At 52.0% G+C, this 25,763-nt stretch overlaps 1 protein-coding gene across 1 annotated transcript; it reads left to right on the top strand.

Annotated features, from left to right (window-relative positions):
* The first annotated feature begins 4,186 nt into the window (after nucleotides 1-4,186).
* On the top strand, nucleotides 4,187-25,511 carry ODAD3 (outer dynein arm docking complex subunit 3). Its single transcript, XM_060252447.1, has 13 exons — nucleotides 4,187-4,338; nucleotides 8,833-8,954; nucleotides 9,512-9,589; nucleotides 10,745-10,924; nucleotides 15,772-15,873; nucleotides 16,341-16,466; nucleotides 17,726-17,848; nucleotides 20,094-20,249; nucleotides 21,906-22,066; nucleotides 22,233-22,389; nucleotides 22,727-22,882; nucleotides 24,353-24,434; nucleotides 25,144-25,511. Exons 1-13 carry the CDS (start codon nucleotides 4,254-4,256, stop codon nucleotides 25,272-25,274), a joined length of 1,659 nt encoding a protein of 552 aa, XP_060108430.1. The 5' UTR covers nucleotides 4,187-4,253; the 3' UTR covers nucleotides 25,275-25,511.
* Nucleotides 25,512-25,763: the final 252 nt, after the last annotated feature.

Below are 25,763 nucleotides of genomic sequence, written 5' to 3'. Positions count from 1 at the left end.
CATAGCTCTGGCAGAAGTTGTCCTTGAAAGGGCAGTTGCTGTGAGAGCCCTCTCCAGCCCCACCCACCTCACAGGGTGTCTGTTGTGGGGGAGGAAGGTAAAGGAGATTGTAAGCCACTCTCAGTCTCTGATTCAGAGAAAAGGGTGGGGTATAAATCTATGGTCTTCTTCTTCAGTTGTGATCTGTACCACGATGCTGAAAGTGCACACACACACATTCAAGTATTGAGGATCCTTTTAAAAGGCAATCAAAAGTTCAACCCTCTTATCAAATCTCTTTCAATTTATGCATGACAGAAATCTGTCTCTTCGACATGTACCATACCTTTATAATATTATCAAAGCACCAACTTCAGTATTTTAAACTATCTTTTTAAAATCCCAAAACAAAAAAGCAGGCATAAATGTTCAGCAAACCCAGGTTCAAAAGGGTCCCAGCTGCACTTTACAAATTCCAAATATGAGTGAACTCTGGATTCCAACTGGTGTTCCCACTCATCCTGCTACACAAATCAAGCTAACTGCACCGTCTCTTTAACCAAAGCGGCATGTCCTCGTCAGTAATGGTAACTGGCCCTTCCTTTCCAAAAGCCAACAACACACACTCACATTCAGCACAAAATCCTGTCTTCCTCTCGTGCTTCCTGGGAAAGAGGTGGTAGCATCAATATCTCTAATAGCTGACAAGGCCCCATTCTAAAGACATTTAAATCCACAGACTTAAGCAATTTGTCAACAAATCTGTGTGGACTCTTGGAGACAGAAGTTCTGGGTTCGATACTGCCAAACTCATTAAAGGCATCACTAACTGTTGAATGAAACAAGTATTTGGGGCCTTTTGGGGGAGGGGATGATTTTTAAGTTAACACCCTAGCCAAGGCTGCAAGGTTAGAAGTTGGTAAACACCAGTTTCCTCCAAGGCTCTTCACAAAGTGAGAGACCAACAACTTCCCCACTCACCACAGTGTTGGCAGGCAGCAGGGAAAGTCGTCATAACATCACGCTTAGTATCTTAATGAAACTGCTGGGAGAAACCATCAGGGGATCTGGAATAAACTCCTACCAACAGGCAAATGACATGCAGCCCTGTTTCTCCTCAGCATCTAAGCCAGGTGGGTCTGTGGAAATCCTGGAAGAGTTAATGGGATGGGTGAGGGCCAATAAACTGAAGCTCAATCCAGACAAGAGCGAGGTGCTGCTGATCAGTGACAAAGCTGACTGAGGACAGAGGGGCCAGGCTGTACTGGAAGGAGGCTTTACTCCCCTGAAGCAACCTATTCATATCTGGATCCTGCCCAACAGTTGGAGGTTCAGGTCTCCTCCATGACAAGCAATTCTTTTTATCAGCTTCCACTGAAATGCTAGCTACAACCATTCCATGGAAAGCGTCATCTGCCCACAGTGATTCATGCTCTTATCACATGTCAGATATACCTGGGGCTGCCTCCAGAAACGCTAGCAGGTCCGCTCTGCTGCTAAATATCCGCACTGGCTGCCTTTCTGTTTCCCAGCACAATTCAAAAGGCTGCTGCTTACTTTTAAGGCACGAAGAGGTATTAACTTGCACTGTGAAAGCCACCTCACGTCTCAGGGAGAAAACTGGGATCTAAGTAAATAAAATCCTAGAAGGACTGCCTCCACCCATCTTGTCTAGTCTACCGGTTATGACCTGCCTCTCTAGGACTGCTCTCTGTGCCCTGCCTTCAGAGGTGAGGTGGGCAGCATCCAAAGACAGGGCTTTTTCAGCGGTGGCCCCTTGTCTATGGAATGCTCTCTCTCCCTTCAGGCTTGCTTGGGACCAACCCCACAATTCTTGCAAGGACCAGGTGAAAACATCCCTTTTTACCCACACTTCCAATGAAAGGGGATGATCTTTTAATGTCGTGTTTTCACAGGCCACTTTCAGCCTGTGAACTCTTTTATAAGGCTCATTTTAAGCCAATCAAGGATTTACACAAGGTTTTTCTAATGTTTTCCCCATGAACAACTTTCACAATATTTCACGTTTTTCTTAAATTTTACATCAAAAGCAACTTCTCTGCAAACCTGACTGTGGCTTGGTGGGTGTTCCCAGGCACACTTCCCTCCCCCCATGCGTAGCACAGCTTCAGGGGAGGGGGAAGAGGGGGTCCGAGATGGGGTGTGGAATACAGTTGCCAACTCCAGGCTAAGCAATTCCTGGACATCTGCAGATGAAACCTGGGGAGGGTGTGGTTTGGGGAAAGACTTCAGCAGGACACAATGCCACACAGTCCACATACACACAACAGCTGCCGTTTTCTCCAAGGCAAAAACTCACAGCTAACTACTGCAAACACTCATAAGAACATAAGAGAAGTCATGTTGGATCAGGCCAATGGCCCATCCAGTCCAACACTCTGTGTCACATAAGAGAAGCCCTGTTGGATCAGGCCAGTGGCCCATCCAGTCCAACACTCTGTCACACAGTGACCAATATGTGTGTGTATATATATACACACATACACACACACACACACACATATATATATACTGTGGCTAATAGCCACTGATGGACCTCTGCTCCATATTGTTATCCAATCCCCTCTTGAAGCTGGCTATGCTTGTAGCTGCCACCACCTCTTGTGGCAGTGAATTCCACTTGTTAATCACCCTTTGGGTGAAGAAGGACTTCCTTTCATCCATTTTAACCCGACTGCTCAGCAACTTCATTGAATGCCCACGAGTTCTTGTATTGTGAGAAAGGGAGAAAAGTACTTCTTTCTCTCCATCTCATGCATAATCTTGTAAACCTCTATCATGTCACCCCGTAGTTGATGTTTCTCCAAATAATAAAGTCATATATTAAAGTTAAACATGAGATGATACTATTCAAATAACAAAAGACAATACAATGCACATGCAGTTGCAATCATGCTCTGACCCGAACAAAACAGTCTCTTTAAAAAGTGCGCGTCTCTTCGTGCTTTTAAAGAGCTAGCGCTCAAATCCTCTCGTTGCTTTCGGAAGCGCCAGCACTACAGGTCTGACTCCAAAAGTCTTGTGATTGTATCACTTGTCCCAATATTATAGTATTGCCTGATGAAGCATCCTGGGAAACAGTGAGCTTTTACTGGTCTACTGTTGCTGTTTTTGCACTTCCAATTTTGGGACCTTTGGAACAAGGTGTCCAGCTTCAACATTCCTTCATCATTTACATCGCACTCTACGAGAGGATTTGAGCGCTAGCTCTTTAAAAACACGAAGAGATGCACAATTTTTAAAGAGACTGTTCTGTTTGGGTCAGAGCATAATTGCAACCGCGTGCGCATTGTATTGTCTTTTGTTATTGGAATAGTATAATCTCATGTTTGACTTTAATATCTGAGTGTTTGCAGTAGTTAGCCGTGAGTTTTTGCTTTTGTTTCCAGTATATATATGGCTTCCTCTTTCGTATTTGTTTGTTTCCTCCAAGGCAGCTGGACTGTGTAGTTTGGCGCTCAGTCTGAATTCCTCAGGCCCCGCCTGGAGGTCACAGAATCCTAGAGTTGGAGGGAGCTCCAGGGCCATCTAGTCCAACCCCCTGCACAATGCAGGAAACTCACAAACGCCTCCCCCTGAATCCACAGGATGCTCATTGCTGTCAGAGGGCCATCCAGCCTTGCCACCTTGTGCGTGGCCTCCCCTCCTCCGTGTGGCGCTGGGCGCGGGTCTGGGGACCCAAGGCCGAGTCCCCCTGAACCCTTCCACAGGTGGCTGGCTGACCGTGGGCCACTCGCCCTCAGCCCAAGCTGCCTCTTAGCCTGACCAAAGCCACGAAGAAATACGCCGTCTTTCAGTTTGCAAAAATATATTGCAAGAATTGTGTGCAACGCAAAACAAATGACACAACTTTGTGTGCACACCCTTCTTGCAAACAGTCTACCAATGCCACCAAGCGCCCTCCCCCGCAGGGCTGTTGTGAGGCCACCCCCGCCGGGCCGCCCTCACCCACCGCGCGCCAAGTCCTCGTGGCCGCCGCCGCCGCCGCTCCTCAGGCCGGACCCGGAAGTGGTGACGACACATCCGCGCGCCGGGCGAGAGGGGAGGGGCGTCGCGTCGCCTCAGCCCCTGGGACGCAACACGCATGCGCCGCGCCCGCGCCTGGCCGGGCTCCTTCCCCCAGGGCTCCGCTCCCAGCGTGCCCCGCGCGGCCCAGACTCCCAGCCAATGGGCGCGTCGCGTCGGAGCCGGTCGCCATGGAGACGGCGTGCGGCCAAGGGAGTCTCCGGGCCGGGAGTTCCGCCGGCTGAGCCATGCCCGCCACGCAGCCCCCCGCGGGCCTCAAGCCCCTCGTGCACGAGCAGATCGCCGAGCTCCAGAACAAGATCCAGCTCCTGGGTACGGTGGCCAACCTCCCCCCGCGGCCGGGAGATCTCCCGGAATTACAGATCCCCTTCTCCAGGAATGTCCCGAGCTGGAGTTGGCAGCATGCATTGTTAGCCCAGGGGCAGCCAAGGGTAGCTCTCCAGATGTTTTTGCCTTCAACCATTGGCCATGCTGGCTGGGGCTGAGGGGAGTTGCAGGCAAAAAACATCTGGAGAGCTACCCTTGGCTGCCCCTGGACTAGGCCAAAGCCTTGCCTAGAGTTTTATAGACTCTTCTAGCCCAGGGGTGGCCAAGGGTAGCTCTCCAGATGTTTTTGCCTTTAACCATTGGCCATGCTGGCTGGGGCTGAGGGGAGTTGCAGGCAAAAAACATCTGGAGAGCTACCCTTGGCTGCCCCTGGACTAGGCCAAAGCCTTGCCTAGAGTTTTATAGACTCTTCTAGCCCAGGGGTGGCCAAGGGTAGCTCTCCAGATGTTTTTTGCCTTCAACCATTGGCCATGCTGGCTGGGACAGGGGAGTTGCAGGCAAAAAACATCTGGAGAGCTACCCTTGGCTGCCCCTGGACTAGGCCAAAGCCTTGCCTAGAGTTTTATAGACTCTTCTAGCCCAGGGGTGGCCAAGGGTAGCTCTCCAGATGTTTTTGCCTTCAACCATTGGCCATGCTGGCTGGGGCAGGGGAGTTGCAGGCAAAAAACATCTGGAGAGCTACCCTTGGCTGCCCCTGGACTAGGCCAAAGCCTTGCCTAGAGTTTTATAGACTCTTCTAGCCCAGGGGTGGCCAAGGGTAGCTCTCCAGATGTTTTTTGCCTTCAACCATTGGCCATGCTGGCTGGGGCTGAGGGGAGTTGCAGGCAAAAAACATCTGGAGAGCTACCCTTGGCTGCCCCTGGACTAGGCCAAAGCCTTGCCTAGAGTTTTATAGACTCTTCTAGCCCAGGGGTGGCCAAGGGTAGCTCTCCAGATGTTTTTGCCTTTAACCATTGGCCATGCTGGCTGGGGCTGAGGGGAGTTGCAGGCAAAAAACATCTGGAGAGCTACCCTTGGCTGCCCCTGGACTAGGCCAAAGCCTTGCCTAGAGTTTTATAGACTCTTCTAGCCCAGGGGTGGCCAAGGGTAGCTCTCCAGATGTTTTTTGCCTTCAACCATTGGCCATGCTGGCTGGGACAGGGGAGTTGCAGGCAAAAAACATCTGGAGAGCTACCCTTGGCTGCCCCTGGACTAGGCCAAAGCCTTGCCTAGAGTTTTATAGACTCTTCTAGCCCAGGGGTGGCCAAGGGTAGCTCTCCAGATGTTTTTGCCTTCAACCATTGGCCATGCTGGCTGGGGCAGGGGAGTTGCAGGCAAAAAACATCTGGAGAGCTACCCTTGGCTGCCCCTGGACTAGGCCAAAGCCTTGCCTAGAGTTTTATAGACTCTTCTAGCCCAGGGGTGGCCAAGGGTAGCTCTCCAGATGTTTTTTGCCTTCAACCATTGGCCATGCTGGCTGGGGCAGGGGAGTTGCAGGCAAAAAACATCTGGAGAGCTACCCTTGGCTGCCCCTGGACTAGGCCAAAGCCTTGCCTAGAGTTTTATAGACTCTTCTAGCCCAGGGGTGGCCAAGGGTAGCTCTCCAGATGTTTTTTGCCTTCAACCATTGGCCATGCTGGCTGGGGCTGAGGGGAGTTGCAGGCAAAAAACATCTGGAGAGCTACCCTTGGCTGCCCCTGGACTAGGCCAAAGCCTTGCCTAGAGTTTTATAGACTCTTCTAGCCCAGGGGTGGCCAAGGGTAGCTCTCCAGATGTTTTTTGCCTTCAACCATTGGCCATGCTGGCTGGGGCAGGGGAGTTGCAAGCAAAAAACATCTGGAGAGCTACCCTTGGTCACCCCCGGCTTAGCCCTTTTCCTGCCCGCTTGACGCTTTATTTATTTAGGATCACATTTTATGGCACGCTGCAAACTGTGGGGCCTGGGCAGCAATTCCAGAAGAGCCGGATTCCAGTCCCGGAGCACAGGAGAGAGAGACCAGCAAGACTCTGGGGGAATGCGCTTCCCAGAGGCAGAGCTGCCTCGCTCAGATGCCTTCGTGGAATGCAGCTGGTGACTCTGGGAAGGCTGGAGCCCTGCAACGCTTGCTGCTTTCGAAGGTGCTGCTGGACTCAAATCCAGCTCTTCTACTACAGACCAAGAAGGCTGCCTTCCCTTGTGAGCAGAAATCCTTCTGGCATCAGTGAGTGTGCTCTGGAGTCGTCCTTCCTGAGCGAACACAAAAATGTGTGAACCAGGACCACATCTTTTATTAAACAGCATCATTGCTTTTGCTGGGTGCCAAATAAATGGCAGTATTTAGGAATTAATGTCCCAACATGTCTTACGAACCTAATAACATGTAATCATATGGAAATATCTAAGATCCTTACCAATCACTTTTCGCATTGGAGTTCTAAATTCTTGACTCTTCTAGAGAGAGTTCATCTTACCAAAATGATTTTGCTGCCAAAAATTTTATTCTATTTTCATGCCCTTCCTGTTGATTTACCCTTATCTCTTCTGCACGCAAGGCAAACCAAAATTAATGCTTTCATTTGGCAGAATAAGAAGCCACATATACGTTTTTCTACTATTAAACAGCCACATACTAGAGGAGGTTTAGCAGTCCCAGATATCAGATTGTATTTAGCAGTCCCAGATATCAGATATGACTCAATCATCCTTACTAATATGGTAAGACAGTATTGGTACTCTTTTAGGACAGAATGGAAATTAATAGAGGAGCAATGGCTTTCTCCTTATACCTTTCGTGAATCTATTTGGCAGGCTAGGAAGTGACCGTTTAGAATGTCTACTAATCCTTTCTTGAAGGCTGAGTTTCGAGTCTAGATTAGAAATCAAGCCTATCTTTATCCTCCTACATCGCCTCTTATGGAGTTCACACACTTGCCCGCTTTCATGCCAGGTAGCTCTCCCCATGCTTTTCTACTTTGGGGAGCTTCTAATTTGACGTTATTTATAGATGTATTATGTCAGGGTCATTTAAAACCTAGAGCTGACCTGCACTTAGCACATTCTACTTGTTTATCATGGTTTGAATACCTTCAACTTCAAGATTTTTTGACACAACATAATCCCCTCCCCCCTTTAAGAGCCAAACTTACTACATTTGAACGTTTTCTTTACTCAGATGAAGTTCCTTTTAAAGGAATGATTGCTAAGCTGTACATTCTAATTCATCTTTGCCATTTTGTTGTACAGCCTTGAAAACTAAATCACTAAAATATTAATTTGTAGGAATTTAAGTTTTTGGCCAGGTGATGTTTCACACCAACTCGTCTAGCTCCCATGTCATCTGCTATTTCCTCTACAAGCTGGAGGGGTTGTGGCCAGGCAGGAACCTAGTTGCATAACTGGTGGACTTGTCCGGTTATAAAAACTTTCTGGCAAACAGTTCTGCAGCACATTCAGCAGATTGTGGGTATTAAAGTGCCCTGCTTGCCACAAGTTCTTCTACTGACTCTATGGGAAGATGTACAGCTAACAAAGCTTCAAAAGGAGTTGCTCTCGATGATGTCTTCAGCAGCTAAGCATTCTATTGCAATTAAATGGAAGACACCTGATTCACCTTTGATTAAAATGTGGCTGTTAAAGTTATGGGAATATTTCTTGCTAGACAAAATAACTGACAATAAACTTGTTTCTGACACCCCTCAAGCCCATTTTTTTTTTCTCCACAAGTGGGAACCTTTCTTTTCATGGAATTTGGGCTCTCCAGTTCAATGTGGTTTGATATCATCTACGGACTGTCTTTCTCTACTAGCATTGCACTGATTTCCTCTGTCCTTTCATTCCTATTCCCCTCTCTCCCTAACCCCCTTCCCCCCTTTCTTTTTCTTTTTCAGTTGTGTTTGTTTGTCTCTTGTTTTGTTTTGTGTGTGTGAGGTTTTTTTTAATGTGGGCACCTAGCACTATTTATATGGTCACCAGAATTGATAATATTCATTTTGTTTGAGATTTTGGAAATGTATTCTGTACTTTACTCTTACATTTGCCAATGTTTGGTATACAAAGAAAAATTGTATATTTTGGTGTTGATTATTAAAAAAAAGTGTGAGCCAGAGGCTAAAAAACTGTGAACTAGCTCACACTAACTCAGTTTAGAGCAGGGGTGGCCAACAGTAGCTCTCCAGATGTTTTTCGCCTACAACTTCCATCAGTCCCATCCATTGGCCATGCTGGCTGGGGCTGATGGGAGTTGCAGGCAAAAAAACATCTGGAGAGCTACTGTTGGCAACCCCTGACATAGAGAAAACACTGATGCCCTCTGGAGCTGATATAACGACAGGTCTATGATTGACTTGGGCAGCTTGTTTAATTTTCACCGGAAGGATGAGCTCCCGCCAGTGAAGGCATAGACCAAAGGGAATGTTTTGGAATACTGTGTCATTTTATTTAACCCATTTCTTCTCGCTTAGCTTTTAATGTTAGCAATAAGTGAGTTGTCAGCAGAGCCCTTTCCTTTGTGGTGGCTGCAGAAGGTGACCGGAAGGCCTTCTACGAGAACTCCCAATGGAACATCAAGAAGAACAGGGAGTCCATCTTGCGCCTGAGGCAGGAGAATAAGAAGCTGCATCAGAAGCTGGCAGATCTCCTGGCGGTAAGCTTCCCACCAAAGCTCAGGGCTGGGATGAACAGGCACAAAAGACCCCACGGCAGGACTTTTGGCAGCCTCAGTCCGGACCCCTGTTGGTCTTGGGCCTGTGCGACTCTTCTGGGGTTCTTACCTAGGTGTGAGCTTGTGCAGCACGGATGGGAATCATGGTAGTTCTTTGTTATTACCGGCTACCAGTACAGAGACTCATCCTCTCTTCTTGAGCCTCTCTTGCTGTCTCGTCTGTGGCCCAGTACCTGCCCCTGGCTTTGTGGCCCCCTTCCCTCACTGGGGCTCCACCACTGTGCCTGCTGGCTGTGGCTTACCTGCTGGAACTCCTGGGTGTCTCTCGGGAATGGCTGTCACCTTCTGCCTCTAGGGAGCAAAAGAAAGGACTGAACTCCTGTGAGCATCGTGGTCCACGGGAAAGTGCTGCATAATAGATAAAGGCATTTTTTTAAAAAAAAAATCCCAAAAGGGGATGGGAGAGGCTATAGCAGTCATTTGTCACCCACTTTTGACAAACCAGATTTGTTTATTTCAAAATGGTTTAATATTTCAAGGGAGAGGAGAGGGTCATCAAGGCTGCCTTCCAAGAGCACGCGACTGAACAAGGCTCTGTGAAAAACAAAAGCGGAGAGGTAGGTGAACTTCCAAGGATCTCCTTTCATATTATCATATGGAACACAACGGGGAGTTTTATTGTTGGGAATACCGAGAAAGGTCAAGACAATCGCAAGTATCCAAGTAGAGGCTAGCCCTGCACAGCAGGAAGAGAGAGAGACTAAGAGGGGACCTCACTTAGATTGTTTGAACCCCAGGAGTGGTCTTGGTTGCTTAAAAGAGAGAGCAGCTCTCATGAGCAGAGAGCTAATTGTAAACGTGAGTCCTGTGAGCTTTTCGCTTTTTGTCTTTGCTGCCTGAGAACAAGTTTCATAAGAAGACTGTAAGAAGAGCCCTACTGGTTTAGGCCAGGGAGGGTCCATCTAGTCCAGCCTCCTGCCGTTCTGTCCCACCCCCAATGCCAGGGGCCTGAGGATTGTTTAAAAGAAAGATCAGTACTCATGACTGGAATGCTAATTGTAAGCCTGGGCCTTATTTTGCCCCAGTGGGCAAAGCTGTAGGGGGTCCAGACTTTGAAGTTTAGTGGAAATGAATTGAACAACACCCTGCCCGGTGGATCAGTGAACGATCAGGAGCACAAGGCACTCGGTGTGGTACAAGGAGCAGTTCTTGGGCACACGGGGTGGAGGCCTGGGGATCTTTCTCACCCTTCATCCAGGGAGCAACGTGGCTGGCGGGTTTCCTCATTGCCTCCCTTGGCTGTTTGGGACCTGGGCGTGGTCATGGCAGTGCCACAGTCTCACTGCCGTCTTGGTCTGTTTGGAGCAGTTGCTTTCCCAGCCGCAGAGACAGGCCTTCTCCTTGGGCCTGGACCAACTCAGGGCCCTGCAGGGTTTGGCTGGGGGGTGGGCACAAATGAACACTCAGCCCCTTTTCCTCTGGTGAGCAGGTCTTCCTCTTCCCTCTAAAGTTTTGCATTTAATTAAGTGTCGGTCTTATAAAACCAAGAACATAGACAATAGCCTGATGATGGCCACAAAGAGAAAGATTTGCAGGTGTTTTTGTTGTTTTGAAAAAGCTGCCAAAATCTACCAACAATCAGGACACAAGAAATGGGGGGGGGTGGGAGGCAGCTCTGGCCTCTGAGAGATGGTTACGAGCGAGTGAGGACTGCCTGTGAGACCCCCAGTCAGGCTGCTCCGCTCCAGCCTCCGTTCCCCTCTTCCCCCAAGGGAGCCATTCAGATCATCAACCACCGGCTGTGCGAGAAGATCAATCAGCTGAATAGCCTGAAGCACCAGGTGGAGGTGAGGAAGCGTCGCCTGGAGGAGCTCCAGCTCCAGTATAGCACAAAAACGCAGGAAGTCCAGGATCTGCAAGAACTGGAAGAAGGAAACATTGAGGCCGCCAAGGTGAGAGGGGGCTGGGGCTGACACTCCCCCCTCCCCAGTCTCCTAAAGAGCCTGTTCTTATCACACAGGCAGCAATGTGTGTGTGTGTGTGTGTGATATGATGAACTGTGCACATCTCCCTTGTGTGGCTGTTTTGCTAAGTGATTGTTTTCTCAAAAGTAGCTGCTCTTTTGGGAGAAAGAAGCATCAGAATGAACTCCAACAGTCTTGTAAGCTCCTAGGCAACTTTTCCCAAGAAGTCTCCTCAGGGTGCTGGAAGAATTCCCTCTGGATGTTGCATTTTGATGCAAAAAGCAAGCAAGAAGTTATAGAGGGGAAAATCTTCATCAGTGGTCAGACAGGCAGCTGGGTAGTTGTGCACATAAGATGACATTCAGTTTCTTCGTTGTTCTTTGAGGTGTGTTGTGTTAAGTGAATGAGAAGATCCTTTAGTTTGTTTGTTTGTTGGGTTCCCTCTTTATCTGATATGCTGACAATGATCCTGTAAGGGCTGGGAAATGGTTTGTGATGACCTGTGGGTTCACTTGCTTATTTTTAATTTCTGAAATATGAAACATACAGCATTGCAAGAGTAGCTGCAGAATCTGCTAACCTTGAATGGAAAGCTAATCTTCCACAATTCTGTACTCTTTAAAATATCAGGAGGAGACCGGATGGCTCAGTGGTAGAGCCTCTTTTTTGTCCCTTTCTCCCAAAACAGCATGCAGAAAGTCCCCCAGGCGTGCCATCGCTGGCCTCTGCAGGTGAAAGGAGGGGGGGGCAGGTGATGGGAGAGGCCTCACTGGTTCCCAGCACTGCTTTGTCTGATGAAGCATTATCCACATGCTAGCCCAGGGATGTCGAACTCATCTGTTATGAGCACCGGATCTAATATAAATGAGATCTTGTTGGGCCGGGCCATGGGTGTACTTATTTAAGATTAGGGAGTAGAAACATAAATTTTTATAAAGAACACAGACAAACACAAATATATATTTAAAAAAAATTAAAACATGCTTAAAACCTTAGTACTCATTGGTTTTAGATGCTTTATTTGTGTTTCTCCCAAGGGATCCAGGGAATGGGGCAGAGGAAGCTCTGGCTCTTTCCTTCCTTCTCCAGGGGACCCGGGGGGCGGGGAAGCCTCAGCCAATGTGCAGTTGAGCAAGCCTTGAAAAGCAAGCTGTGATGCAGAAGGAAGCAAGAGAGAGGGAGAAGGAAGCAGATGACAGCCAGTTGCTGTGATGCAGAAGGAAGCAAGAGAGAGGGAGAAGGAAGCAGAGGACAGCCAGTTGCTGTGATGCAGAAGGAAGCAAGAGAGAGGGAGAAGGAAGCAGATGGCAGCCAGTTGCTGTGATGCAGAAGGAAGCAAGAGAGAGGGAGAAGGAAGCAGATGGCAGCCAGTTGCTCAGGGGCCAGATTTGGCCCCCAAACTGCATGTTTGACACCCCTGTGCAGCTAGCCCTTAGTCCTCTGACAGCCATCTAAATCCAATTAGTAAAAACGCATATTCTCTATGATCAGTCACAGGTTCTAAGCCAGAAATTCCCAGCCCATGCTTCCTGAGTTCACGATAGTGCCACCTCCCAGAGCCTCAACTTATCCTAGGAGATTTCTTTCCTTTTAACACTCCATGGCCACCACTCCCATCAAGATACAGCCCTTGACTTTTTTTATCTGGAGGAATCCAGCTTGTTGCTCATGGGGTGTCTCACGGGTGGACAGAGAATGGTCATTTCTATCGTTTTCTGTGTTTTCATGAGGGGGAGGCCTTAATTCTGGCTCCAGGGGGCCCGAGGGCATCTGCAGACACCCTGCTTGGGGCCCACCAGGTCTTTTTTAAAAAAATGGGCAGGGCCAGAGATGGCTTTTGCTCAGCAGGGTTTCTGATTGATTGCTGGAGATTGGATGGGCTCTGCAGGTTTGTAAGGAGCTGCCTCCATCGCACAAGACTCTTTTTTTGTGTGGCTGAAGATTTGCATGTAAGCAAGAAAACATTTTGATGCAATATATCCCATTTAAAAAGGCATCGCGTTAAACAAACTTCTATCTGAAATGTTGAAGACTTACTATTAGAGTTATAGATACCCTCCCTCCCTCCCTGCCATTTTGTGGTTGGCTCCACCTCCTGCGGCAGCCATTTTGCGATGGCCCCCATCACCCTGAATCAGAATTCCAAAGGTGGCCACGGGCATAAAAGGACCAGGTATTCCTGGTTGATAACATTCTAATGTCAAATGATGAACCATTGATCAATATCTGTCACACATTCAAAGTGATTATTGAAATCATAAGCAGAATGCAGTCAAAAGTAACACTAGTATCACATTCAGTTCAGCTGAGGACATTCCCTGTCCCAAAGAGACATTTACATTCCCCCCCCCCCCACCAGTCTGTTATTTGTAGTGTTTGTGGGGGGGGGGTTGAGGGGGGTGTCAAACTGTCTTTCCCCAATCTGGCACCAATCGACTCTCTTCTTCTAGACCCAGTTCACTGTCAGTATGAGGGCTTTTTTTGAAGCAGGAACTCCTTTGCATATTAGGCCACACCCCCTGATGTAACCAATCCTTCCAGAGTTTACAGGGCTCTTAATACTGGGCCTACTGTAAGCGCCATGAGGATTGGCTACATCAGGGGAGGGGGTGTAACCTAATATGCAAAGGAATTCCTGCTACAAAAAAATCTGTGGTCAGTACCATTTTAGACCCCCTAAGACCATGAAGTGAAAGTTTTTAGGTTAAATCCTTCTTTGGTGGGACTTTTAACCTGGTGCTCGACTTTCCTGTTGGTCCAAAACCAGAATTCCCCGATCCCTGAAGAAGGGACCTGCCTGGAGGTGCAAACCTCTCTCTCATTTTTGCTGAGCCCGGATGCCCGGTGGGGAGAGAAATCTGATCCGTCTTTCATGCCTCCTGCAGCTTGTAACAGTTGAGTCAGCTCCTGTCTTGTTTTCCCCTTCCATTTCCTGTGTATTCTGTGTTCTTCCCCTTTTTAGTAGATTTCCCCACTACCTATTCGGTGTGTGCATTTAGCAGTCAGAACTTGCTGGCTACTTGGACCAGAGAGGCTTCTGAGAGCAGCTCACCCTCCTCTCCAGGCCCGAGGCCTGTCTCTCGCTCTACCATAGAGTCCGGGGAAAGGAGCTTTTCCTCACCTACACCCAGGCAGAGGAGGGCAAGGAGTGATCCGTCTGGATTTTAGCACCTTTCTGGCTCTGCTCCAAGTTGTGGCACCCAAGAAATGGCTCAGGGTGTTCTTTCTCTGAGTGCAGAAGTGAGGGGGGGGGGAAGGCAGAGAAACGCAGAGGTTCTTAGGCTGAGATCAGATTGTGTAGTACTGCAGTGCCCCAGCACAATAGTTCTGTATGTGGGCAATGCCAGGAAATGTGTCCTCTTCAGATGTGATGGATTTTCTCTGTGTGCAGCCCAGGGCCCAACTCACATCCCTGGACGGTGAAGCTGCACTTGCCGGGCGTGGCTTTTGGGTCAACTCAGATCCTGCCTAGCGGTGCTCTCATCCCGATTGCTCACAAGCACACCAGGTTGGCCTCAGACCCAGATGGTCTCTGCCCACAACATCCCCCAAAGGGTCGCTCCATCAAAAAAGGAGAGGAGGGGAGTCCTGCCTCCTTCGTTCGTTGGTGGGCAGAGCTGCCGCTTCCCAAGCCCACCGAAGTCAACACCTTAAGACTCTGCTTAGGAATTATTTATCCGCCCCCTTTCTGCCCCACCAAAGGCTACTAACGGTTAATTGGAATCGAAATTAACACTATGTGGGTAAAAGCACAGGAAAAAAGCAGTAGTTAAAACCCAAGGCAGGAAGGAGGGATTCCTGAGGCAATGCCAGGCTTGTGGGACCCCAAAGGCTGCAGTCTGCCAGCGCCCCCTTCTGCCAGCCTCCTGCCTTCCCCTCCCACCTGGCACCCTGCCAGAGCCACATCCTCATCCTTGTGCCACCAGGGGCAGCCCATACGCTCTTGTTTCTCAAAATGTCCTCGCCGTTCCCCAAATCATTGGGGAAACTCCTGCTGAACTGAAGAGTCCAAGGCACGGTAGTCAGTCCAGCTCTGGCCGCTCAAAAGGAGAAAGGAACAAAAAAATTCCCTGCTAAGGGGAGAAAAAATAGCCCTCTAGGCTGAGTTAGTGTGAGCTAGCTCACAGCCTTTTTGCCTCTGTCTCACACATTTTTTGCCTTAGGAAGAAGGGCCCCGGAGCAAACTAATGGATGCTGCAGCCAAATCACCCGCTCACAACTCGAATGCCTGCAGCTCACCAGACTCCGCTGCTTAGAGGGAGCGTTGCCTCCTGTCCTGGACAGCCCAGGGAAGCCCGATCTCATCAGATCTCGGAAGCTCAGCAGGGTTGATTCGGGCGAGGAATAGGATGGGAGACTGTCCTTGGAATACCCAGTCGGGAGGTTGGGCAGGATTTATTCAGCTACCTCTCTGAATATCCTCCAGAGGTCGCCATGTCTTTCTGCTAAAGACTCTCTCACACACGAAACACCCAGTATTGTTTATGTTTTATTCTATTTTATACTCTGGGTTTATATTGATGCTGCTTTCTAATGTGTCTTCATGAATTGTAGGCTGCCCTGAGCCTGCTCTGGCGGGGAAGGCGGGATATAAGCCGAATAAATAAAATAATAATTAAAAATATATGCACATAAAACTACAAAAATACCCCCAACCCCCAAAAAGGAAGGGAAAATGAGACACACGCATACCCCCCACTGCAATTGGGGAGCCCTTTCTGCAGCAATCCATTGCCTCGAAGCAGGAGAATCTTTGTTTTGGAGGGGGCTGAGGGGGGTTCTTGGGCCTCCCCCAAATACTGTTTGTTCTCCCCTCCCTCCCCCCCCCGCCCCAGACTCTGCGGAAGCTGGAGAACCGCCTTGAAAAGGCCCGGTTCAAGACAGAGGAGGCAGAACGCATCACCGGCATGTACCAGAAGCTCAAGACACACATGCAGGTGAACAATCTATCCAAAGATGGCTATGGGCGGGTTGTCCCCCGTCTAGATGTCCCCTCTTTCTGTGAAAGGGATGCTTTGGCACCCATTTTGCAATAACCCAAAGGGAGCAACATCTGACTCTTTCCAGTGGCACCTTTCAGACTAACAAAGTTAAATTCTGGGTCTAGGTTTCCGTGTGGATGCCCACAAAAGCTTTTACCCATAATTCAGCTTTATTAGGTCTTGAGTGCTTCAGACCAAGACAGCGACCCCCCCCTCCCTCCCCAGAGAGCAAAATGGTTTGTTGTGGGGCAGGTGCTGGTCCTGAGAGCCACAGACTGAAAGCACCATGCAGGGGGCTGCTGAGAGAGCTGCGCCCCCCCCCCCCCGGATTTCTCTTGAGCCCACTGCGAGGGCCTGGCGTGGAGGGGTGCCCTGGCTGGTTGTTCCCCCACACTCTCGAAGGAACTTTGTCCCTTTTCCAGGAGGAAAGCCTGCATTTCCAGAACAAACTGGACACCCTGGAATCAGAGATCTCCCGCCTGTCTCTCGAACTCCGGGACCTGGAGAGCGTCAACAGTGATGCGCAGCACGCTCGAGATGCAGCCAGGGTAGGGAGCCAGGATTGTGTGGGAAGAAGCCGCCTTGGCCCAGCATCGTTGGGGGGCGCTGCAAGGGCAGGGGGAGGGGGAGCACCAAAGAGGGCCCCAGTGCGTGGTGGGTGCTGAGCCCTGCAGAGTTGCAGAGTAAAGTCAGGGTGTGGGAGGCATGTTGAAAAAATGTTATCAGGGTCCCCACTGTGAGATGACCTCGTGCTGCCGTGGAAAAGGAGGGCAGGAGGACTGTGAACACTTTGGTGTGTGTGTGGAGGGGCAATGCCGTGACAAAAGAAATCACAAGCCAAAAAGCAGTGGGGAAACATTTTCTCCTTCCAGGACATTCAGTTGCTGACCTGCAAGCAGCAGTTCTCTCAACACAGGGAGTTCAAGGGGAGATTAAAAAGAGAGGCTGCTGAACTGCACCTCATAACAAAACTCAAGACAAGGCATCCTTCCGGACTGAATTGAGACCTAGGTTTTCTGTCTCATTACCAATGTTGATTTCGCCACACCTTTATTAAAAGGGTCAGAGTCCACGAGCACCTTAAAGTCTCACCAAATTTTGGGCAGGGAGGAGCTTTGGTGAGTCACCCCAAGTGTCACTGGTCTTTCAGGTGCTCCTGCACTTTTGATCTTTTCTCCTGCAACAGACAGCCTGACAGGGCAACCGACCTCTATGGAAGCCTCCCTCTGGTCCACATGACTTGACTGGCATCCAACAGCAGCTGAGAGACCAACAAGATTTCCAGAGTATCTGCTGAAGGGAACTTTGACTCTCCAAATCTGGTTGGTCTCTGAAGGGGCTCCTGGATTCATAGAATCATAGTGTCACAGAGTTGGAAGGGACCTCCAGGGTCATCTAGTCCAACCCCCCGCACAGTGCAGGAAACCCACAAACCCCTCCCCGTAAATTCACAAGATCTTCATTGCTGTTAGAAGGCCATCACACCTCTGCTGAAAAACCTCCAAGGAAGGAGATTCAAGTCATGCTGCTGTGCTGCAGACTGAGCTGGTGCCCTCTGAAACTCCCTGAGTCATTCCTGTTTCCAGGGCTTGGCTGGTCTTCCAGGGGCCTGAGCAGGACCAACATGCCCCCCCCTGGGTCATTTCTTCACAGCCTGCAGAACGAGGAGGACAAGCTGTGTCTGGGGTTGTAGCAGAGGCTGGTCGTTGGCCAACCACACAGAAGGCTTCTCCTTCGCCCAGACGGCTCCCGTCAGGGGCAACAAGCAGGTTACCTTCTTCCCTCCCTCCCTCCCCCTGCAATCCAGGGTCAGCTCCTGAGCCAAGAGGAGAGCATCTACCGAGAGCGGAAGCTGCGGGATAAGAAGCTGAAGGACCTGAAGAAGCTGACGGAGGAGAAGAGAGCCCAGAATGAGCGAGTGGAAAGACGGGTAAAAGGGGGTGGGGGGTCTTCTGCTCTCCTCCTTCGGTGTGACACAGAGTGTTAGACTGGAGGGGCCATTGGCCTGATCCAACAGGGCTTCTCTTATGTTCTTCTGTGACACAGAGTGTTGGACTGGAGGGGCCATTGGCCTGATCCAACATGGCTTCTCTTCTGTTCTTATGTGACACAGAGTGTTGGACTGGAGGGGCCATTGGCCTGATCCAACAGGGCTTCTCTTACGTTCTTATGTGACACAGAGTGTTGGACTGGATGGGCCATTGGCCTGATCTAACAGGGCTTCTCTTATGTTCTTATGTGACACAGAGTGTTGGACTGGAGGGGCCATTGGCCTGATCCAACAGGGCTTCTCTTATGTTCTTATGTGACACAGAGTGTTGGACTGGATGGGACATTGGCCTGATCCAACAGGGCTTCTCTTATGTTTTATGTGACACAGAGGGTTGGACTGGATGGGCCACTGGCCTGATCCAGCAGGGCTTCTCTTATGTTCTTATGTGACACAGAGTGTTGGACTGGAGGGGCCATTGGCCTGATCTAACAGGGCTTCTCTTATGTTCTTATGTGACACAGAGTGTTGGACTGGAGGGGCCATTGGCCTGATCCAACAGGGCTTCTCTTATGTTCTTATGTGACACAGAGTGTTGGACTGGAGGGGCCATTCGCCTGATCCAACAGGGCTTCTCTTATGTTCTTATGTGACACAGAGTGTTGGACTGGAGGGGCCATTGGCCTGATCCAACAGGGCTTCTCTTACGTTCTTATGTGACACAGAGTGTTGGACTGGAGGGGCCGTTGGCCTGATCCAACAGGGCTTCTCTTACGTTCTTATGTGACACAGAGTGTTGGACTGGATGAGGCATTGGCCTGATCCAACAGGGCTTCTCTTATGTTCTTATGTGACACAGAGTGTTGGACTGGGGGGTCATTGACCTGATCCAACATGGCTTCTCTTATGTTCTTCTGTGACACAGAATGTTGGACTGGAGGGGCCATTGGCCTGATCCAACATGGTTTCTCTTACGTTCTTCTGTGACACAGAGTGTTGTACTGGAGGGGCCACTGGCCTGATCCAACATGGCTTCTCTTATGTTCTTATGTGACACAGAGTGTTGGACTGGAGGGGCCACTGGCCTGATCCAACATGGCTTCTCTTATGTGACACAGAGTGTTGGACTGGAGGAGCCATTGGCCTTATCCAACATGGCTTCTCTTACGTTCTTCTGTGACACAGAGTGTTGGGCTGGATGGGCCATTGGCCTGATCCAACAGGGCTTCTCTTATGTTCTTATGTGACACAGAGTGTTGGACTGGATGGGCCATTGGCCTGATCCAACATGGCTTCTCTTACGTTCTTATGTGACACAGAGTGTTGGACTGGAGGGGCCATTGGCCTGATCCAACATGGCTTCTCTTACGTTCTTCTGTGACAGAGTGTTGGGCTGGATGGGCCATTGGTCTGATCCAACAGGGCTTCTCTTATGTTGTTATGTGACACTGAGTTTTGGACTGAAGGGGCCACTGGCCTGATCCAACATGGCTTCTCTTACGTTCTTCTGCTGCAAGTCTGGGATAAATTTGATGTGTTGGCTAAAGGAGCCTGCAGTGCCTTCAGGAGTGTTGTCAGAGCCACAAACACAAACAAGGCAACCCTCGAGGGCCCAGGATTCTGGGTGCTGCCTCAATGGCTTGGCCAGAGAGCACAGAGATGGCTGAGTGGCTCTTGGGCAGGCTGTGGAGGCGCCTGCCCCACACTGGTGGAATCGGCTCCCAGAGCAGATGGGGGCCTTGCGGGATCTTGGTCGATTCTGCAGGGCCTGCAAAACAGTCCTCTTCCAGCTGGCCTTTAATTGAGAGGGAGTCTGTATCATAGATGGAATACCGTTGCACTGTAAAATCAAACAAGATAATATCTGCATCTGAGCACCAAAATGATATGTTGTTTTATTTTTTAAATGTACGATCTTACAGAATGTATTTTATATTATGTATTGTTTTAACTCTGTGATGGTTTATGCTGTGAGCCGCCTGCAGCCTGCTTTGGCGGAGAGGGCCGGATACAAATCAGATCAAATCAAAAGAAAGAAAGAAATTCCCAGGACCCCCCCCCCGCCCCCGCCACAGACAGAGCTGTAAAGGGGAGGAGGCAAAAAGACGGCCGCAGGAAACTTCTGGCTCTCCCCTTCCGCCCCGGAGGGTGGGCTGCCTGCTGCATCTTGTCCTCTTTCTTCCAGCAGTCGCAGAGGGACCACATCCCATTCAGGACCGAAGACCTTTTCAAGGACCCCCAGCTGGCCAAAGGGACCATCCTGAAAACCAAGCAAGCCCTCTTCACCGCCTCGGAGGCCTTTGACAAGATCCGCTCGGCGACTGGCGTCACCGACGCAGAAGTGAGCTTTTTGCCCGCAGCCTGGGAGAGCACAAGGGCTGAGGGAGCGTGAGCAGACCCCTTGTGGGTCCCAGGCTGCCCCTGGGTGCAAGCTGCTCCCTGGGCACAGTGCATATCAGGGCCCTGCATTGGCCCAGGGTCTGCGTCACTGGCACTGGGGGGCACATTCTGTCATTCTAGGGAAGCCCCACAGCAGCCCCAAGCAGGTAAGGAGGAACATCTCTCCCCATTGCTGTGGGAGTTCTGGAGGGGGACTCTCCTACAAATGCTGCATTTGGAATGAAATAAAACAGGCCCAGCACACCTCTCTGACGCCCACATGACTCATGAAAGCTCCTGGTGCTTCTTGTTCTGATCTGGGGAAGGAGGAGCCAGGCAGAGGCACCCGAGAGAGCAGCAAGCAAGTGACCCCCAAGCGGGGAAGAGGCAGGTCGTAAGAGCTCCCCATGGATCTGTGCCCTTGGGGCAGCCCTCCCTGCTGCTCCCGCCAGCCACTTGGGAGTCACACAAGCTGTCCTGGCTGGGCGGGGAGGGGAGGCTGCCTGCTCCTGCTTCCCAGGGAAGAGCCAGTTCCGCTCCTCCTGTCTGCGCAGTGCCTGGGCTCCCTTCCCCCAGCCCTCTCTGGGAATGCTGCTGAGACTCCTCCTCCTGCTTCTTGGCAGGAGACACGAGCAGGGCCAAGCTGGAGCCCCCAGCTGGAGCAGGCCTGCATGTCCTGAGGGAGGCTGGATTTATGGCACAAAGCGGGGGAGGGGGGCAGTTTTGCATATGAGACCCCCCCTTGCCTGGGCAGGTGAGAGGCAGGCTTTGGCCTTCTCTGCTTCCCCCCCCCAGCCACGCTGGAGCACCCGCTGGGTGCTGGGTGGAGTGGGCCTAGGATAGGAGCCATGGGGAGGGGAAGGGAGGCTCCCAGGAGGAAGGGGCTGGCCTGCTTCACAGACGGCCGCCCTTCCGTTTGGTGTAGCCGTAGAACTGGGTAGGATTCCCTGCTCCTGCACAAGCACCTGCTGGGGTGGCCTTGGGTCAGTCACGACTCTCAGAGCTCTTCTGCTCAGGAGCAGTTTCTGCCAGAGCTCTCTCAGCCCCACCCACCTCCCAGGAGGTCTGGAAGCCCCTCTGAGACTCCTTTGGGTAGAACCCTGGAGTTGAAAGGGACCCCCCAGGGTCATCTAGTCCAGTGCAGGGGATTCACAAGCCCCTCCCCCTCCATTCTCAGCATCTGCGTTGCTGCCAGGGGGCCACAGTGGCCATGAGGTCCCACCCCTTCTTCTTGGAGGGTCTCTGTGCTCCCCAGGCGTGTCTCTTCCGGGCTCCTTGCCCAGGAATGTCCCAGTGGCCACAACACAGCAGGAGCAGCGTTCCCTCTCAGCTGAGTGAGCGTGAGCCAGCTCCGCTTTTCGCCTCCGGCTCACACGTTTTTGTCTGAGCGCAGGAAGGAAGGCCCCAGAGCACACTCATGGATGCAGCAGCTCATGGCATTAATGCCAGGAGCTCACAGAGTAGAATTCTCCACAGCACAGAGGGAGCATTGGCCAGGAGGTCCACCACTTGCAGCCTCCTGCTGTGCCAAGCAGAGGGCGGTGAGAGGCAGGCAGGCCAGCTGGCCTAACAACTTCTCTCCCCACCCCCACCCCCCCCCGCTGTGATCCCTTGGCAGAAAGTGGTGGCCCGCTTCTTGGCCCAGGAAGAGACTTTCCAGCATCTGGAGGAGATGAAGAGCGAGAACGAAGAGGCCCTGGTGCATCTGAAGGAGGAGAAGGATGCCCTGCAGACCAAGCTCCAGAGCCTCAAGTACTCTGGAGAGGCCCAGCTAGTCGGGTAAATGGATGGGCGGCTCCCCCGGGGCAGAGGCTGCGCCTGCCGGCTACCAGCCCACCCAAGAGACCTGCCTGGCTCTCCCCATCTCCTTCAGAGGCAGGTCCAGGAGCTGGGGCTTGTGGGTCTTTCTGGGGGGCTTCACCCTTTCCTCTCTGACCCACCCCAGAACCCAGAACCTGCTGAAGAACCTGCAGGGCCACCTGGAGCAAGAAGAGGCCCGGCGCAATGCCACCAAGGCGGAGCTGGACAAGATGACCCGCCTTCTGCTCAGTGCCAAGGCTGGAGTGGAGCATCTGGCATCCAAAGTCCAGCACATCAAGCTGGTGAGTGGCGGGCATGCTGCAGCCCCTCCTCACCGCCCCATGCCGCCCTGGGGCTGACGGGTACAGAGGGTCCCACCCTGCTCCACTCAGCGCCCTCAGCCAGGTTTTGAACTGAATGGGGTTCCGTAGGGGAGGGAGGAACCAGTGGCCGGATTCCTGCTCCCCTCCCAGTCGTAGGAAGCCAAGAGAGGCTGGTGGTGAGAAGAAGGGCTGCGCAGTCGTCCTCTGGGCTTCTGCGGCTGTTGTTTGGGGCAGATGGTCTCCCAGCTCTGTCTGGGCAACTGGCTCCACTCCTCCCCTGCCACTGGGCCAGACAGGTCTCTCCTTCCTTTCCCAGGAAAGCAGCCGCTTTGCTTCCGTTCAGCTGGATGAGAAAGCCAGTGACTACGTGCTGGACCTTCTGGGGCAAACGGAGGAGAAACTGCTGCACGTGATGCAGTCCCTAGGGGATCGGGACCAGGGGGAGCTGCTCCGGAGGATCGAAGAGGTGGAGGTGGGTATCGATCCAGCTGCGGCCAATGAAGCAACTTTGCCTCCTCCTGAGGAACTCCTGAGTCCAGTCTGACCAGATGTGGTATGGCGTGGGTTTTACACTGTCCCAGCGGCAGCACTACAGGCCCTGGAAGTGTAATCTATACCGTTACCCAAAGTAGGCTGCCTCCACTCAGTTTGCGGGAATTCACTTGGAGATGGCACGAGAGGCCAGTAACCAGGATCTCCACTTGTGTATACTGGCATGGTCCCTATGAGACCACTCAAAATAACCAGGCAGTTATTTACAGGCAAGGTTTTTACTGGAACAAAAAAAGAACAGGATAGAACAAGGGTATGCACACAACAAACACATACAAGAGCTAACTAGGAAAATCAGGGAGGAAAAGGGGAAAGCATTGCAGGGATGGATGATAATTACCAGTCTTGAAGAGGTCCCTGGAAGCAGCAAGTCGAAAGAGGAAATGGCCAGCATTTCAGGAAGTGAGAGAAGACCCACACACAAGTTGGGGTATGATGGGAATCCAAGAACACACCCACTCACACTGCTGGGGCATAGTACATAGACAAAGAGATGGGAGAGGTTCGATGGCCCTACAAGCACTGGGCAGGAAGGGTGATGGGAAGGTGTATAGATTCCAGTTTCAATTAATTGTCAGTCAAGGGCGGTGGGTGAAGGGGAAGTCAGGCTGGGGTGCTGGAGGGATTCTTCTGACCAAATCAGTAAGTTCTGGGTGGCCCACTGTTCTAAGTCATTGCATCTCTGCAGGGGAAGATGGGAACCATAGCCAGCCAGCTGCTGTGACCTGGACCTTCAAAACTCCCCTCCCCCTCCAAGCCAGACTGGCATCCATCTTGGTCCATTTTGGCCCAAGCAGTGCCCTGCCCTGATGTCTAGAGGGGTCTTCAAGCCCTCAGCTGCCCCTCGACTGCTAACCATGCTGATGGTCCTCTTTGCTTGAAGATCTGCAGAGATTCAGGGGGGGGGGGTCAGTCCTCCTCAGGCTCCCCTCCCCACCCGGGCTGCAGCTGCTTTGGCTGGCTCCTGTCGGAGAGTCAAGTGACGCCCACCCAGTGCGGGAGCTCAGGGATTAGATCTGCCCGAGTTTCTCTAGGCTTGGAAGAAGGCAGCCTGTGGGAAGGCCAGTAGAGCGAGGGTGCAGTCGGGGGGGCCCCCAGTAGGAGCAGGAGAAGGGAGGGAGCCCATCCAATGACAACACGTGGAGGATCAGCCCATGCAGAACAATCTACGGGTCAGGAAACCAGGCAGCATCTGCTGCTGCGGGCTCTCTCCCAGTCCCACCACAGGCGGGCTGCACTAGCTCCACCTTACCCATGGAAGGCAAGAGTTGCTCCCCCTCCCCAAACCCTCCAGAATTGCCAGTCGCCAGTCCTGGGGGGCTTGAACCCAGGGCACGAGAGCCCCTCCCCCCGCCCCCAGTCTAACCTCCAGCCTTGTCTGTCACTGCAGTTCCACTCGAAAATGGAGAGGAGGCTGCCCTCCCACAACACCCGGGTCAAGCTGCCCTCTCAGAAAGCGGACATGTATTATGGTAAGCGGCTGAGCTGGGCTCTTCGCCCACTGGGGTGGCTTTCTGGCAGAGGGCTTTGCGCAGGGCAGCCGCTGGCACACTGGGATGGAAGGCTCCCCTGGGAGAAGCTTTCACAGAGCCCTTAGAGAGAAAGTCTGCGTGGGCATGGGGGGGATGGGGGGGTGCCTCCTGTGTGAGTGTGTGAGAGAGAAAGATTATGAAAAAAGCACGTCTTCTCGCCCTCGTGGCTGTCAAGGTGGGGCTGAAAATATGGGGCTTGCTGAAGTGTTGGTGGTTGATGGTAGAGCTTTGTTCCCCCTTGCAAAGCAGCTGAGCCAAATACGAGGCCTGTCTGGTCCCTTGCTCCCCGCCTGCATAGTGTCCCCCCGGAGGAGGGCCTGGCGGGGCTCCAGAGCAGAGACTCCACTTTGCCTGCAGTTCAATCCCTGGCATCTCCCAGGCCGGAGGAGACGGGAAAGACCCTGCTCCACCCGAGACCCTGGCGATGGCAAGAGAGCTGCTGCCAGTCTGAGCGGACAGGCCGGATTCAGAAGGAGGCCGCTTCACGCATGCAGGCTGTGTTGGGCGAGGGGGAGAGAATGCAAAGGGAAGATGATGGCGGGGCTCTGAGCCTCCCAGTGTGGAGAGTCTGCCACCCCCTATGCTCCTGTCCCCGTGCCCCCCCTCCTCCCAGCTCCCCCACCTCACCGCCTTTTGGGTCCTTCCACAGATGAGGAGGACAGCGGAGAGGACGACGCCGACGTGGTGACACGGGCAGCCCTGAAGCGCCAGTCCCAGCAGATCATCGAAGCCAAGACCAAACGCCGCACCCGCTACAGGAAGAAGGAGGGGAAGCTGTGACTCCCCCTGCAGCCCAGCTCCCCCTTCCCCCCTCCTCAAAGCTGCCGGGGAAGCATGACCCTCCCGGGATCTGTTTCCTGCAGAGCAGCAGCCCAGCACACAGCTCCTGCCTGCCTGCCTCCCAGGGGAGAGAGGGGAGGCCTCTGGCTCCCCTCCAGATCTGTCCGGAGCCCTCCTCAGTGGTGGGGGGGAGGCTGTGATTGCTGTGGGGAGACAATAAACCCTGTTCCGGTTCAACTGGCCTTCAGTCTCTTCCTCCACCAGGGTGGCCTTCAGTTCCAGGGTGGAGGGGCACGAACCATCAGGACCCAGAAGGCAGGAGGCAGGCTCCGGCTCTGGATGTGAGTCTGGGCTTAAGAACATAAGAGAAGTCCTGTTGGATCAGGCCAATGGCCCCTCCAGTCCAACACTCTGTGTCACATAAGAACATAAGAGAAGCCCTGTTGGATCAGGCCAATGGCCCCTCCAGTCCAACACTCTGTGTCACAC

Source organism: Heteronotia binoei, chromosome 13 (genome assembly GCF_032191835.1).
Source record: "Heteronotia binoei isolate CCM8104 ecotype False Entrance Well chromosome 13, APGP_CSIRO_Hbin_v1, whole genome shotgun sequence".
NCBI lineage: Eukaryota > Metazoa > Chordata > Lepidosauria > Squamata > Gekkonidae > Heteronotia > Heteronotia binoei.
Note: the sequence above shows the minus strand (reverse complement) of the source record. Positions and strands in the feature narration are given on the sequence as shown.